At 35.8% G+C, this 17,147-nt stretch overlaps 4 protein-coding genes across 5 annotated transcripts; 3 read left to right on the top strand and 1 right to left on the bottom strand.

The window, feature by feature from the left end:
- The first annotated feature begins 221 nt into the window (after positions 1-221).
- On the top strand, positions 222-1,923 carry LOC121786053 (heavy metal-associated isoprenylated plant protein 7-like). 2 transcript variants are annotated; one of them, XM_042184570.1, is made up of 5 exons: positions 222-344; positions 429-576; positions 653-846; positions 936-1,023; positions 1,165-1,923. In XM_042184570.1, the coding sequence occupies exons 1-5, from the start codon at positions 336-338 to the stop codon at positions 1,545-1,547; spliced, it is 822 nt and encodes a 273-aa protein (XP_042040504.1). In that variant the 5' UTR covers positions 222-335; the 3' UTR covers positions 1,548-1,923. The 2 variants fall into 2 exon arrangements, with proteins under 2 accessions (XP_042040504.1, XP_042040505.1); XM_042184571.1 differs by having other exon boundaries at positions 231-344; positions 436-576.
- Positions 1,924-8,289: 6,366 nt separating this feature from the next.
- Positions 8,290-9,344, top strand: LOC121786322 (HVA22-like protein e). The gene is made up of 5 exons (XM_042184937.1): positions 8,290-8,464; positions 8,548-8,574; positions 8,673-8,795; positions 8,874-9,021; positions 9,104-9,344. Exons 1-5 carry the CDS (start codon positions 8,418-8,420, stop codon positions 9,122-9,124), a joined length of 366 nt encoding a protein of 121 aa, XP_042040871.1. The 5' UTR covers positions 8,290-8,417; the 3' UTR covers positions 9,125-9,344.
- Positions 9,345-10,525: 1,181 nt separating this feature from the next.
- Positions 10,526-12,431, top strand: LOC121786539 (11-beta-hydroxysteroid dehydrogenase A-like). Its single transcript, XM_042185180.1, has 6 exons — positions 10,526-10,725; positions 10,794-10,986; positions 11,066-11,151; positions 11,443-11,574; positions 11,659-11,823; positions 11,898-12,431. The coding sequence occupies exons 1-6, from the start codon at positions 10,540-10,542 to the stop codon at positions 12,168-12,170; spliced, it is 1,035 nt and encodes a 344-aa protein (XP_042041114.1). The 5' UTR covers positions 10,526-10,539; the 3' UTR covers positions 12,171-12,431.
- An 891-nt stretch (positions 12,432-13,322) lies between these two features.
- LOC121786891 (cell division control protein 2 homolog 3-like) lies at positions 13,323-14,186 on the bottom strand. The gene has a single exon (XM_042185491.1). The coding sequence runs from the start codon at positions 14,184-14,186 to the stop codon at positions 13,323-13,325; it is 864 nt and encodes a 287-aa protein (XP_042041425.1).
- Between the last annotated feature and the right edge of the window lie 2,961 nt (positions 14,187-17,147).

Raw genomic sequence — 17,147 nt, 5'->3', positions numbered from 1 at the left:
CACTATAGAAAGTTGGAAAGCAGATAAATAGATAAGTGTTGGAGAAAAGGTGTCTGCACCGGCTGCCAAAATTGGGTTGTAAAAATAATGACGCATAGAAAATCGTAACCCCTAAACGACGACGTTTGAGGAAGAATAATTTCCTTCCACGCTCGCACTGCACGTGCCACGTACTAGTATATTAGAGCCACGTCACGCCCACTGCTTATTCACCTTCACTCCCCGCCTCATAAACCTCAACATTTTGTCTGCTTTCCTTCTGTGTTCAATTCAGATAGTCTCTCTCTGTCTTCACAAATTCTGAGATACTCATACAAGGAGAAAACCTGAAACCAATGGGCGAGGTCTCTCTCTCTCTCTCTCTATACCCTCCATATTTGTTTAGTTTTTTTGTTGTTAATTTGTTTGTTAAATTGGTGCGGGAAAAGCCTGCAGAGGAGAAGAAGGCAGCAGCGGCGGAAGGTGGGAAAAAAGAGGATGAGGTAAAGGCGCCGCCGCAGGAAATCGTTTTGAAGGTGTTTATGCACTGTGAGGGCTGCGCAAGGAAAGTCCACAGGTGTCTCAAAGGATTTGAAGGTATCGATTTGAATAAAATTCGGAAAACTGTTTTGAATTGAACAATTTAATTTCCGTTTTTGTTTGTTTTAATTAGGAGTGGAGAAAGTGATAACAGATTGCAAAACGAGTAAGGTGGTGGTGAAGGGCGAGAAAGCAGTTCCGGCGAAGGTGGTCGAGAGGGTGCAGCGGAAATGCCACCGCCATGTTGAGCTCATCTCTCCGATACCCAATCCGCCGCAGAAGCAACCGGAGAAGGAGGTTGTCAAAGCTGAGGAGAAAAAAGAGGAGGTATATTTGATTTGATTTGATTTTGAATTGATTTAGGAATTTGTTAGTACTAGTTGCTAAGATTCTTTTAATTGAACTGTTGGTGGCAGCCTTGTGTGGTGACAGTGGTGTTGGGAGTTTACATGCATTGCGATGCGTGTGCTCAAGAAATTACAAAGCGCATTCTCAGAATGAAAGGTGAGTTCGTGGCCACTGATGATTGATTGATTGCCTTTCTAGGTGTATTTGCTAATTGCTATAGACTATTAAGTTTCTTCTGTTTCCAATTCCATGATATTCGAAATGAATTTGAATCCAAAAACGAATTTGTTTGCGTAGGGATTGAAAGCGCAGAGGCAAACCTGGCGAGGTCAGAGGTAAGCGTGAAAGGAGTGGTGGAGCCCACAGCTCTTGCCGATTACGTGTACAAGAAAACCGGAAAGCACGCGGCGATCGTAAAGGTCGAACCGGGGAAGAAAGAGGAGGAGAAAGCGAAGGAAGAGAAGAAAGCCGAGGAAGCAGAATCTAAGAAAGCGGAGGGGGACGGTAAAGAAAACAAGGAAAAGAGCGGCAAGGAGGCGGATCTGAAAATGGAGGTGAGGAAGAACGAGATGTACATGTACTATTACTACCCGCAGCAAAACTACGAGCAGCAGAGATTTGATGTGCAAGATATGAATGCGTTTAGCGACGAGAATCCAAATGCGTGTGCGGTGATGTAAATCCGACCTTCTGCTCTGGGCAACATCTATGCTCTAGTCTACATGGTGGTGGATACATATAAATCTACAGGAAAGTTCTAGAATTTTGTGAGGATTTTGAACCTTGTGTTTTTATTTTACTAGTATTAAACTTTTGAAATATTTGTGACATGCTTTCGATAATAGTAGTGTAATGTGTGTGTCATATCATAGCATATTGTAATGTATCGTTTGGCTGAATTGCTGCTAGCAAAATTTCACTGTTTTGAAAACCTAGCTATTTTGGATTTTGGTTGAGCGAGATGAGTCTGTATGTCATCACTCATCACTATATGTTATTAGTACTTGTGGAGTAGGAATGTTTAATGGAGTACTAGCTAAATGTGATTTCTAGTTATTTTATTTCATATTAGTAAAAATACTAACGTACATGTTGATTATTTTTTAATGGCACATTTTAATAGCTTGGTTTCTCTTTTCGGTAAACATCCAGAAGTTGTACATTCTAAACAACGAACGTTACATTAATTACTTTGAAAATTAATGTATATTTCCGAGTATATAATTGGAGATGGTAAATGTTTTTAATGATGTTGATTCACTTTTTTAAGCGAAACGTATGACTTTCCTTCTTTCTATAATAAATATCATATTTTTCTTTCTATAATAAAGATCATACTTTTTCTTTTTAGTTTATTTTATAAAAAATAATAAAAAAAATTTAGAAAAAATTCTTTCTCATATTAATATACTTCCTCCGTTCCCAAAGAATTTGCATTTTGGTTTCGACACGAATTTTAATGTAAAATTGATAAAGTAAGAGGAGAAGTAAAGAGAAAAAATAAATAAAGTATTGTTAGTGAAGAATGAGTCTCACCTCATTAGAGAGAAAAGAGTTTATAAAATTTGAAAGTGCATATTCTTGTGGGATAGACTAAAAAGAAAATAGTACATATTCTGGTGGGACGAAACATATAAAACATCTCCTAAAATGAAAGTATAAATTTATTGAGTTCTTGAAAATTATAAGGTATCTTTGACCTCTTTTGGTATTAAATGTTTCTTTAGACAATATTTTGATATTAATAATAACTATTTATGTTGCAGACTTTAGTTAAATTCTGATTAATCTCATAAATTATGAAAATATAGTGTGTAACCATGAAGTTTTAGCTTTTTTTCAAATTGTTTCATTTATAAACAAAATTACATTTTTTTAGCAATGCTAAGCCTTAAAATGACATTGTTTCATTGACACAAGTATTTTATCTTCTTTTGTCTTTATCTTTTCATTTTAATTCAGCATTGACGTTTTTTAATATAATCAAAAGATATCATTTTATAAAATGATGAAACAATTAAAAAAAAATTACTAGTACTTCCATATGAAATCTTAAAGAACTCATTAGATTCTTTTTATTGTGATTTAAATAACTACTTTCTCTGTCCCACAATAATTGTCACTATTTTTCATTTTGGTTCCACAATAATTATCATACTTTATTTTTATCATAAATAGTAAGTAGGTCTCACATTCTACAAAATAACTCACTCACATTTTATTATAAAATCAATATAAAAAGTGGATATCATGTTTCACTAATTTTTTCAACTAACTTTTCTTTACATTTTTTAAAATCCGTGCCCACAATAAGAGTGACAATTGTGGGACGGAGGGAGTATTATCCAATTAAAAAATTCGGTTTTACCATTTTCACTCGTTGCATTCATAAATTGTGGTCTCTTCATGGTAAAATTTTGAATCTAGATGTACACCCCAAAAATGTATGAAGAAATAATAAGAATTGCAGTCATTCCAAAAATCGAGTTTTATGGCGGCAATAGTAAGTTAGACTTTAAAAAAAAATTAACTCCTATACGAAGAAGGAAATTACAAATAAACTCTCATACTATAGGAAGGAGGAAATTACAACTGATCTGATGTCAAGAGGGCTCGAACTCGGCACCTCATACAATAATGTCTAAGCTCTTTGCCGCTAGGACAAAGGCTCTGGACGCAATAGTAAGTTAGACTTAGAAGCGCGGGTTTTGTCTGTATATTATTTTTTGCTTAATTAAATCGGTCAATGTAACGCCATTATTAGATTGTTTATTTCTTTTTAATGATATACTATACGTGTTGCCAAAGTCTAATTTTATTACCCACACCTCCTTCATTCATAATTGATCGGTTTTACCTAGCATTATTTTGATTTTATGGACTCATCAACGCCCATCCGTTTCACTCATCATCATCAAACTACTTTCTAGTTTCTACAACGAACTCCTTTTCTCTTCGCTCTGGCGTTTTCTTACTTTCTAGTTTATGGTGGTATGCCATTTATTTAAGAGATATTGGTGCCTAATATCGTGAATTTTTTCAAAAAATCATTTTTTCACACAAATTTTGAACTTGACATATAATAAACTTAAATAGTTATTGAATTTTTAACGACGACAAAATCTTATACTTGAGATGAATAACTATAGTTGACTTATAGAGAATCTGTGATCAAATCAATATCATTTTTCTGTGGTAATAATATTTTATGTGATTTAATAACAAATGAAATATAGCTGAATTTTTTTCAAGTTCAAAAAAATTCAAAAATTATTTAAGTTCGTGATATTATATATCAAGTTCAAAGTTAGTGGGAAAAACAAATTGTTAATAAATATGCTTATACTCCCTCCGTCCCATGAGATATGATTCACTTTCTTTTTTGATTTGTCTTATCTAAGATGACTCATTACTATAAATGGTAATACATTTATCTCTACTTTATTCATTATCTCTTACTTTAATCTCTCAACTTAACATACAAAATAAAGCGGTATAAAACTCCGTGCTGCCCAAGGAAGGGGTCATCTTCCTTGGGACGGATGAGGTATAATTATAATGGGTGGTCGTGGTCTGCAAGAATTTATTTTTAGCTAGAATTGGGCTCTCTATATATCAGACCAAAAATATCCTAGTTGGGCCACTAGCCATTAATTTTAATCCATTTGTAAGCTTGTTTACGTAAAAAATTTATATATTCCTTATTTGATCATGCACTACACAGTCCACAGGGAAACAAGCATATACGGTTATACCACTTTGTAAAATATGATTCTAAATTTTAAGGAAATTATTTATCAAAATATAGGAGTATTATTTAGAACAAAAAAACTATTACTCTTAATATATTGGCCATAAATATTTTTGGATAAATGTATAGATATTGGACTTAAATAAAAAGTTAACTCTGCACACATTTGTTATGATGCTTCATATGACCTTAGAGCACCCACAACCGTGCTCTTGCCAACGAGCACGATTGTGGGTCTGATCCCACTTTTTCTGCCTGCTCTTAGACAAGAGCACAACACCCACAGCTGTGCTCTTCCGCAAGGACGAGCATAAGGGTCTCACCATTCTATTATTCAATTTAAATAAAAACATTTCCATAAAATTAAAATAGATTAAAAATACCCGAAATAATATTACAAAATACATTAAAAATTAAAAATTACATATTTAAAATCCTAAAAATTAAAATTTTCATAATTAAACTCCTAAAAATTAAAAATTACATAATTAAATTCGTAAAATTTAAAAAACCCACTACTCGTTGCCGAATTTCGCCCACGTGTACATGATGTCGGCGATATTATTCACGTACCACAGCCGAGCCGGGGCCTTCACAATGTTGAATCGGGGCTTGAAGGACTCCAAAGGCTCTTTCGACGTCTTTCCGCGTGGACTCTTGATGCTGCGCAAAAAGAACCCGTCTCGGGTCTTGCGGGTTGCTGAGCGTCTTCACGAAAGTCGACCACCTTGGGTAGATACCATCGGCGAGATAGTAACCCATGTGGTATGTATTTCCGTTGACGGTGAAGTCGATCGCCGGTGCTACACCATTCAACACATCAGTGAAGAGGGGTGAAGAATAGAGCACGTTCAAGTCGTTGTTGGATCCGGCAACGCCGAAATATGCATGTCAAATCCATAGGCGGTAGTCGGCGACCGCTTCAAGGATAAGTGTTGGGCCGCCGCCTTTGTGGCTGCTTAAGTGTTGCCCCCTCCAAGCAGTCGGACAATTCTTCCACCTCCAATGCATGCAGTCAATGCTGCCAAGCATTCCGGGAAAGCCATGGACTGATTCGTGAAGACGAAGCAATCGTTGGCAATCATCGGTGGTGGGTGCCCGAAGGAATTCATCACCGAAAGCTGTACGAACGCCTTCGCAAAAAATTTTCAGACAAAGGATTCCAGTGGACTCACCGACATGCAAATACTCGTCGAAGAGGTCGGCCGTTTGCCCAGTAACGAGTTGTCGGATGGCACACGTACACTTCTGCAACGCTGAGATACTTTGCCGACCGGTTGCATCTGGACCTATTTGGAAGAATTCAACACGGGCGGACAATGAGTTGACAATATGCATAACACAAGCGCTTTGACATGCGAAAACGGCGCCTAAAGTAATCTGCCGGAAACCGCGACGGGTCGGCATAATAGTCGGCAACGAGCCTTTCGTGGGCTCCCTCCCGGTCACGATGGATGTAGCGGCGAGTTGATCTAGTTGGTTGAGGAGGAGGGGCGGGGGTATTCGCTGCGACATATGCTTCATAAGCCGCACGATGTTGTTCGTAGTATTCTTGTTCTTCGCGCTCCGCTTCCGCAATGAGATGAGTGAAATCCATTTGAGGTTTTGAGTGAGAGATGAAGGTGTAGATAAGTTGTATGAAAAATATGAATGAGAGATGAATGAGAGATGATTTGATGTGAAAAATGGATGGTGCCTGTGTGTATTTAAAGATGATTTTGGGGAAAAATAAAAAAATACAGAAAAATGGGCAAAAAAACGGGCATTTTTTTGGAATTGGGAAAATATTTTTTTTTATTTTTTGGTATTATTTTTATTTTTATAAAAAAATAAAAAAAGACTTTCCAACGGATATGTAGTTGGCCAATCACACACTGCCACGTCGCCTGCTCGCTGGCACGGACGTGATCGATGCATCGAGCAGCGCCGTGCCAACGGCGCGAGCGCAGCGGCGAACACCGTCTCCATGCCGCTGGCACGGACGGACGGTGAGTTGCTCACCGCTGTGAGTGCTCTTACAATTGAGTTTGCAAGTTGAATAATTAGAGTTCGGAATTAAATAGTAGCTATATAGGTAGATAGATGTAGCCTATCCAAAGTCCGATCTTCTTTTCAAATTAGGTTGAGGTGAATAATTAAGACTAGGAAAATTATTTTAGTGCTGATAATAAAAGTCAACTGAACTATTATTTCTTTCCGATCCTAAAAATTGGGTAGATTTTACCAATCAATTCAATGAAACGTTATTGGGTTCATAGAGAAGTATAGGGCTTTACGAAGGTAAAGTATATGAGTAGTAAACTACATATATACCATAATACCAATGGCTGAATTAATCCATCAAACTCACAGATTTGGCAAGTACATGAGACATTGTGGCGATAGATATTAACTCAACACCGACCAAATGCATCGACTACTGCATCACGTGGCTTCTGTCTGGGGCAAAGCACCTATTAACTCACAATCCCTCGATCCAGCTCTTTACTGCTCTCTCTCTTTGAAAAAATAATTCAAGAATCTAAATGCCCCTTCTCCAAGGTCGCATGTCCCCAAGGTTTTACTGTGCATCCTACCATATTTAATAATTTATTCTGTTCACTAAAAATAATTGAGTTAACTATAAAAATGGTCCGTGGAATGTTAAATTCTCTAAATTCTGTCCCACATCGACTTGGTGAAGATCCAATCTAATTTATATAAGTGTGGATAATTCTCCCCCTTACAAGGTCTTTTAAGGGGTGAGTGACCCATTTCTAATATGGTATCAGAGCGGGTCCAAGTCGATAATGGTTTTCTCTTATCTCTTATCTACCTCACGAGTGGAAGACCGATGTCCTTTCCCCCCACACGTGAGGGGGCGTGTTAATTTCTCTAAATTCCATCTCACATTGACTTGGTGAAGATCCAATCTAATCTATATAAGTGTAGATAACTCTCCCACGTATAAGGCCTTTTAAGGGGTGAGTGGCTCATTTCTAATACTATGAGTTTATCTCGCCCATAGTCCCTGTACTCTAATAATATTGTGAGACATCCATGAACTAAGGGTTTATCTCGAAATTGATCATTTTGCCATTTTTTGATATGAAAATACCATTTTAAGGGTTTTGGCAATTTAGTTCAGGAATGTCTGGTGATATTTTTAAAGTCCATGGACCATTTTTGTAGTTCACCCAACATAATTTAATTGGTGAATATTAAAAGTTTTAATGCTAAATTAGCAATGTATGAGAGATTAATGGATAAAGTGGATACAATAGGAGATAATATTGATAAATAGAAGAGATAAAGTGAGTAATAAATGGTGAATAACTTTCTATTTTTTTAATATGTGACTAATTTTAGTAGACGACGGAATTGGAGAAATGATGCTATATTTTTCCATGGACAGAGGAATTAGTATTAATTTTTCTTTTTAGACTATTTATTAAAACAATCTCTTTTTATTTTAAGTAACATTATTGACCATTTTTTCATATTCTCCTTGTATTTTTTTTGCTACTAGTATTTATTTTTTCTAATAATATTATTTTAATTATTTTTAAAGAAAATTTTACATATAAAATTTATATCGGCCATTAGGAAGATTATTATTATTAGCCGTGAAGGGAGAAGAGTATTTAATTGTTTTGAAGAGATTTATTAGATCCTATCAGTCATATTTCCCAACCGTTTCCAACCATATATATATACACACACACACACACTCTGTTTATACATAAAGCAGAGCAAAACAAACAAATCACAATCAATCTTATAATTACTTTGTTCATTGCTATCAAGTTGAGATATAAGCATGAATCGTTTCTGGACTTTGCTTGCTTACCTTCATTCTCTGGCCGGGTAATTAATTTTTTTTTTTGCCTTTTTTCACATTAGAAAAAAAGACTCCATTTGCTTAATGATTTTGGATTGAATTGGTGCAGGCCCGGGGTTATGCTGCTCTATCCATTGTAAGTATCTCTTTTGACAAATCATGCCTCCATGAATAATTATATAGTCAAATTTCTTTGTGTTTGGTATTTGAGGAGAGTCTTGGGTAATTATTTAGGTATGCATCAGTTGTGGCAATTGAGAGCACATCAAAAGTTGATGATGAGCAATGGCTTGCTTATTGGATTTTGTATTCCTTTCTCACTCTCATGGAGATGCTGCTCCTGCCTCTCTTGGATTGGTATATACATATGATATGATATTATTTAATTGTTTTTGAGTTAATAAAAATTATTAGAAAAATGAATTTTAATTGCAGGATACCGATTTGGTACGATTTGAAGCTAGGATTTGTGGCATGGTTGGTTTTGCCTCAGTTTAGAGGGGCAGCTTTCATCTATGACAAATTTGTTAGAGAAAAGCTCATCAAAAAATATGGAAGAGGCCTAATTAGTCAGCCAAAAAAGGTACTGTATATACGGAGTGAAAATTATAATAGTAATATATTATTAGTAATTACTATTTTGGATTGATTTATGGGAATCACAGGGAGAGAAGGAAGCTTACTAGTGAAGAAGATGAAATGAAGGAGACGAAGCAACTTACTTGATGTTAATTTTCATCTTTTTTCTTTTTCTTCTTAATTAGGAGTTGATGTATTGTATTGTATTGTATTGTGTGGGTACTGAAGGGAACCTAACTCTCACTTTTTCTTGGTGCATTGCAAAATATGGGTGAGGAATAACTTTTATTTGGTTCATTGTAGAATGCAGTCTCTGTTTAAATTCTACTTTCTGTTTTCCAGCTGCCGAAATTTTCTTTTTGTTGCTTTACACTTTGGTGAGCTGGTTGAATTAATTAGTTAGCACTGGACATTTAATTGAAAAGATAAATAAATAAAATATAATACTATAATTATATTTTAGGTCTTTCTAATCATATAATTCTAAAATAGATGAATTAGTCCAATTCAAATTTATTTGAGCTCCGAATGTGAGATTATTGGGTCAACGTAGAAGTTTAATGTGGGATGGATTTTTCTAAAGTCGCAGCTTATTGATCCATCAACTTCTCGGAAATCATAGATTAGTGTTTCAACTTTTGGAATTTCTCAGAAATGTCCTTTAAGTTTTGATAAATGTCTCTCAACTTTCGGGCTCTGGCACCCTCAGATTGGTCCCTCAACCTCTTGACATTTATGAAAAAGTCCTTTATGTTCTAAAAATTTATGAAGAAGCCCCTCTTATGTTCTGAAAATTTTCAATCTCGTCCAAAAAGTTCGTATTGTTAAACAAAACCTTATACTCCTTGGAAAATGTTTCCTTTGCCGTCACAGATCACAGACTTGTTTGATGCATACGTACATTTCTGCATCATTGTTGATTGCAAAAATATAAGTGGGTATTCAACTATGACTTATCAAGCCTCATATATTGTTAAACTCACAAAATCTCGAGTAACACATGTTGAAAGTGTCGATGGGAAATTGACTCCATTTGAGGAAGCATTAACAATGGAAATGTCATCAACATTAATAGTATCCTAATGTTCCTCACAGAGTCACACAAATTATTACTACTATAAACCATACTACGAATAACGAAATAAGTTTAATTTCAGCATGTTGATGCATCCATGTTTTTGTCTATTGGACATGTTTTTCTTTTCCTTATTAAAAAATCTGAAAATTTAGATTCCGAAACAGTGTGGACAGAATTCAGCCCCCCATATATATTTTTTCACAATTAAAATAGAAATGCGTATGAATTGAAGAGGCTTATTAATAGTATAACCATAGCTCCACCACCGAATTCATGAACGTGAAGAGATAGAGTTGTGGTTCTGGAAATGGCACCGCTACATGCATCTAAATACGTGTCACTTATATACATGCATCACTGCCACCAATTCACACTTGCATAAATATATATAATCGTCATCATCCTCAATCCTCACCTAGTAACTCCGATTTTCAATTTTCAATCATGCTGGAATTAATCCATGCCTTCCTCAACCTAACAGCTCCCCCATTCACCTACTTCTGTCTCATGCTTTTCCTCCCACCTTTCCAAATCTTCAAGTTCTTCCTCTCCATCTTGGGCGCCCTTTTCAGCGAAGACATCGCCGGCAAGGTCGTCGTCATCACCGGCGCCTCCTCCGGCATCGGCGAAGTAAGCCTTCATAATAAATAGTATTAACCTTTCTCGACCTCATTACTTTTTTTGTTGAACAAATGCAGAGCCTTGCATACGAGTATGCGAAAAGAGGGGCGTGCTTAGTTCTCGCGGCGAGGAGAGAGAGAAGCCTCCAGGAGGTGGCGGATACGGCGCGCTATCTGGGATCACCGGAGGCCATTGTCGTTCGCGCTGATGTATCCAAGGTCGATGACTGTAGGAGGGTTGTTGATCAAACCATGAGTCATTTTGGAAGACGTAATTACATTGATTTTTTTCTTTATATATATATATAGATATAAGGTATTCTGTTAATGGCTTGATTTGATGCATGCAGTGGATCACCTGGTTAATAACGCTGGAGTGATGTCAGTTGCGCTGCTGGAAGAAGTCGATGATGTTACTGATTTCAGAGCAATTATGGTATGATACAAACCTCAACTTAGATGAGATGTTACGTGGTTAGAGCAGATTGCCATAAAATCATCAAGTTTGGTCAAACTATGGTCAATTTTGCAAAACCTTTGTATCACGAATTTAGATTATATTTGGGCCAAATTGTCTATGTTTTGTAAGTTTAGACTAATTCTATAATCGGCATCTTTTATCCTAAATTTGTTAAGAAATCACAGATTTCGCTTGCATATTGTACACAATTTCACCAGAATTGTCCAAGTCAAATAAGCATGTTAATGTTGGTGCTCGGAACTGCAGGATGTGAACTTCTGGGGATCAGTGTACATGACTCGATTTGCTGCCCCTTACCTGAGGCACAGCAGAGGCCGAGTCGTCGTGATGTCCTCTTCTGCGTCGTGGCTGCCTGCGCCGAGGATGAGTTTCTACAATGTCAGTAAGCTAAATACATAATCAAGAAAGTGTTTTCATATCTATGTTGAGAAATGAACAATTGTGTGATGATGGATGGATCAGGCGAGCAAAGCCGCAATGTCACAATTTTTTGAGACGCTGCGAGTGGAATTCGGGCCGGACATAGGAATAACCCTGGTTACGCCCGGATTCATAGAGTCCGAACTCACACAGGGGAAATTCTTGACCAAGGGTGGTAGGCTTGAGGTTGATCAGGACATGAGAGATGTAAGTTTGTGTACAATTTTTAGTAATGAAACAAATTAAAAAGCAAGGGTGATAATGAGGTAGATGAGTTGCAGGTGCAAGTGAGCATGATTCCGATAGAGAGGGCGGATAAGTGTGCCAAGTCGATCGTGAGGAGCGCGGTGCGTGGGGAGAGGTATCTGACGGAGCCGAAATGGTTCAGGATGAGCTACCTGATGAAGGTATTCTGCCCGGAGGTGTTGGAGTGGATGTACAGAGTGTTGTACATTGCTAGCCCGGCGCTCAGCAAAAAGATGGTGGACTATACCGGAGCTAAGACTCTGCTCTATCCGGAGTCTGTTCACGTGGCTGATCCTAGGAGGGAGTAGGTGCCCGTTTTCTTCTAGTAGATTATGTTTTTCAATAATATTGGGACCATGTATTTTGAGTTTTGAAGGCGTATGCATATATTCTATGGCCATGCTTTAGTTGCCAATTCATGCTTGGATTGAAACACTGAACACAGCACTAATTAAGCAACCTTTCTGAACCCCTAAAATGGATATATGGATGAAAAATGAAAGATACTCGCAATCTATGCTATATACTGATTACTGAAACATTAGACATCCATATACAGGGTAATTAAAGTTCAGAAAAAGCAATAAGTGAAACTTTGATGATAATACCTTCAATCAACAACACTTTGCCACCATCTTTCTAACTTGTCACCATGTCTATGTTAGCATAATTTCCCCCATTGCAGACCTGTAGGAGTAACAGATACTAATGAAGAACAAGAAGCCTGAGGAAAACAAAGTCCTGGCATGATTATGATCAGCAGAAACAAATTAAGTTCACTTACCACAAGTCACAGACAATACTGCGATCGGACATGAGTAAGAATTGAGGCACTCCATATCATAAGCAGATTGCAATTGCATATGACTATGAAGAAAGAACCCCAATTTGTGAGCAAGATGAAATGTTTTAACTGTGTTGGGCTAAAGAATTGCTTTTTGGGCCAAAATTATACTATTGGGCATGTATTTATTAGAAATCAATTAGCCCATTTGTACGGCCTTTTATAGAATTGAGTTAAAACAGAGAAAAAAACTCCATTTCATCTCGTATGTATATATGCAGATGACGCTTCCTTTTCATGTTCAGTGACACCAAATAAAAGTGTCTTCATCTAATCATTACAGTTGAATTTCCGAATCCAATTTGGCATGTGTTACTTCAGTTTTGCATACATTACATTCTTATATACTGATCCAACCTTCTCTTCCCTGCTAATTAAATGGACCATCATCATGCACTACAACATTATAAATTCAGTGATTCTACTGGATTGTTAAACCAATCAAATTACAGCAGCAGCAGAGAAATTGATAAAAGTAGACATGTTGAGTAATGTTCATAACTCTAAAAACCAATGAATTTACATTGAGTAATTGTAATCCAATGAATTTTGTGACTCTATTGGAGAGTTACTACTACAATTTACAGCAGAGAAGTAGTAATAAAAGTAGAATAGTTCAAAACTCTAGAAACCAAGGGTGTTTGAGAGCATGGTTAGCAGTGATCCTATCATTGGGATCCAAAGCAAGAAGGCTGAACAGCAAATCAACTCCAGCAGCAGTAAGCATCGGCGCAGAAAGAGAGAGCATCATTTGCAGGGCGGGGCCGAGGGTGAGGTGTATGTAACCCAACTGCTCAATCTCGGAATCCCCCGGGAAAAGCACCTTCAACAGCACCAGTTCTGCCATTACGCACCCCACCGCCCACATATCTATCGCACCCGTGTAGTTGGTCTCTCCCATTAGAAGCTCGGGCGCTCTGTACCACTGCGTCCCCACACCCGGCGAGTACGTTCCCGACCCATTCTCCCACCGCGAAAGTCCAAAATCACAAATCTTGATTCGATCCTTTTCATTGATGAGAATGTTGGAGGGCTTCAAATCCCGATGAAGCACACCGTTCTCGTGCAGAAAGCACACACCCTTTAGTATCCGCCACATGGAGACCTTGAGTTGGAGCGCCGTGAACGGCTTCTTTCTCACCGCGATCAGCCTGCTGAGATCGCTGGGCATAAACTCCATCACAACAAGCACTTTCCCGCGCTCGTCCACCGTCACTCTCTTCAACTCCACGATCGAACGGTGCCGAGGCAGCGACTGCAGGATTTTGATTTCGCGCAGGGTTGATCGGCTCAAACCCGACAACTCGTGCTTGATCGCCACGACTTCGCCGGCCTCCGTATCCCAAGCGCGGTACACCACGCCGTAAGATCCCCGGCTCACCACATTAAGAACTTGGTAGCGATTTAGTTGTGGTTGATGATGATGATGAGAAGAAGAAGAAGAAGGTGCCATGGTTTGAAGAGACTCGACGAGAGGCATCGTTGGTTTCTTTTCGAGACAAACGATAGTAAAATTTGTAATGAAAGTAAATAAATTGGGAAGGCTGATCTATAAGGTAGGGCTTTTATAAGAAGAAGAAGATTACCGTTGCATTTACTAACTAACACGTGTTTATCAAATTCTGCAATCTATAAGGTAACTTTCCTTATAAAATTATTTACTTATATGAACTCTTTTTTGGATATTGGTGATGATAGAAAAATGAATATGGAAAACGCTGGATCTCGGTGATTTAATTGGGGATATGCTGGGTTTAAATAAAGTAATTTAAATTGGGGCGATTGAATTTATATAAGCTAGTTTGTGGGGATGCTGGGTTTATATTATGATATAAACTAAATCTTCTTGAGTCCTAAAAATAAAAACCTATCTACTCTAGTTTGCTTGATAATATCCAAGAAGTAAAACATAAAATTTCCAATCTTTTAGTATTAATTATGGAAACTAGTACTGACAACAGATACCGACAAATTACAATTATATAAGGAGTATGGACATTCAAATAAGTATGCATAAATACAATTATACCGATTATGATCATATATGTGGTTGATGATGAGAAGAATTCTTGAATTGCACTTGCATGGGGTCGGCGAGAGGCATTGTTACAAATAATTGGTAGAATTGTGAGTAATTAAAATGAATTGGGCGATGGGTTTATATAAGCATAAGGAATCAGTTTAAAGAGTTTTGAATTCTAGTTAAACTCCTAGGGTATAAGGTAATAATCTCGATAAGCTTTATTTTCAAGTAACCCACAAGGAAACTAATTCCGAATCCGATATACTCCCTCCGTCCCAACTAAGTTGATAGTACAAAACTTTTGGGCACGAATATTAAAAATTGTGTTGAAAAGTAGGAGAGAATAATAAAGTAAGAAAGATTAAGAGGGAGTAATGTAGGTAATAGAAAAAAATAAGAGTGATTAGATGTTTTGTTTTTGGTTAAAAATGAAATTACTCAATTTAGTTAGGACATACTAAAAAAGAATACAACTCAACTTAGTTGGGACTAAAGAGAGTATAATACTCTAAGCAGCTAAAATTATTATAAGGACACTTTTTGATGTAAAAATATTTCACCTGATTCAAATTGTAATCGGAAAATCTAAAACTGTATTAATTCTTGAATAAATAATTAAATTTATACAATCTTTTGCATATTATAATCCGTATTAAGTTTGAATAAAAATACAATACCTACTCTAGTCTCTCAAATAGAGGTTTAGGGGTTTGAATCTTAGCTCAATCTTTGCATTTTGATACTTTATTTCACATGGATTTTCGAATTTTCCAGTTTTTTGTATAATTTGATAGAGTGAAGATGAAAAGAATTTAAGTGTATTAAAAAGTCGATTAGAATTAGTAGAGGAATTAGGCCTAGGGCCTTGCTGTTTGGGCTTAAATTAAAAATACGACTATTGGGCCTGTATAGATTAAAAAACCAGTAGCCCATTTATTCGGCCCTTTAATATTAAGTCCTCAGGCCTCTTGTTTTTGTCATAATTTGTTGCTTTATTTCAAAATGATTTCGATACGTCATACGATTATGAAAAGACTTTTGTTCTCTATATTTTGAGTTCTCAAATATCAATTCCTCATATAACAAAACAATTTATCATTAAATAATTAAGTAGAGTATATATTTGGACGAATAAGATTAAAGTCTAGTGCCGCAAATTGTTTATAGCCTAATGTATTTTTCTTTTTCAGATATTTTCTTTCCTTTTTATTTTTTTATCGATGCTTTGCTTTCTCATTTTCATTACTATATCGAATAATACTATTAGAAACTTTATTACTATATTAATCGACCTCAAACCAATGACAGATCTAGAAAATCGAACTCGTGGTGTCAAAAAACATTAATAATAGTACATAATATAATATTTAAATAATTATTATATGTATATTAATACAATTTAAATATTGCATTATTTTTGTTAAGCACAGTAATTAATTAATTAATGCCAGTATCCATATTTTTTAAAATATAAAAAAACACATCATACAATAATTTAACTATTTAGGCTGTTATAAATTTTTTAATATTTCATCCTTTTTATTATTCTAACTATACTTTTCTCATCTTCTAAGTATTCTCTCTTGTACTTTATAATTTGTTCATTTTAACTATTTATTATTATTTTTATAAAATGAGTGCAGAAAAGTCAAAATAACTCCTAATATGATACGGAGGAAGTAATGAATTGTTATTGAAATGGTATAAAATGCAGTCTGGCTAAGTATACATCAAGGTAGGCAGCATTTCAATTCATTAAATCAGGTTATAGATTAATTACGTCTATATATATGAATATATGTCATGCAAATATAAATTTATTGGATGTTTAAATTGATAATTATGAACCGCTGTCTATGCTGTGACGTCTGACTGTTTCAGATCATCTAGAATTACTCTCTAGCAAGTAAAGGTTACCAAGTCTAACGCACTGTAATTTGGTTGATTTAAATATCAACACAAATTAAGTTGTTGAGGTTTCACTTTCACTTTCACTCACTGTATACATAGAAAATGGTATGATGATGTCAAATTTTGATAGTATGATTTTATGCATGGTTGATTGCCTGATAGCCTTTCCAAAAGGGATCTAGCTAATAACATATTGGCCAATTTAATTAAGTTTGTCCGATAAATTTCCAGACTAAATTCTTACAAACTCCAATCCAATATTACTTATAATTCTAATACTTCTAATTTATTGTTCATTAATTTTTCTAGGAATTCTTTTAATAAGAATAAAGGTAAATGTACATAAATTGCTAATATCTTTAAAATGTAGGTTGAATTGAATTTACATTATATAAATCAATTTAATTATTAGTTTAACTATTTTATAAATAAAGAGGGTTTCTATTTATAAAAGATTTATGAAAAATCCACACATGAATTTGAGCATGAACCGAAAATAATTATGCA

This window comes from Salvia splendens, chromosome 22 (genome assembly GCF_004379255.2).
Source record: "Salvia splendens isolate huo1 chromosome 22, SspV2, whole genome shotgun sequence".
NCBI lineage: Eukaryota > Viridiplantae > Streptophyta > Magnoliopsida > Lamiales > Lamiaceae > Salvia > Salvia splendens.
The sequence above is the reverse complement of the archived record's forward strand: the minus strand, read 5'-3'. Positions and strand labels throughout refer to the sequence as shown.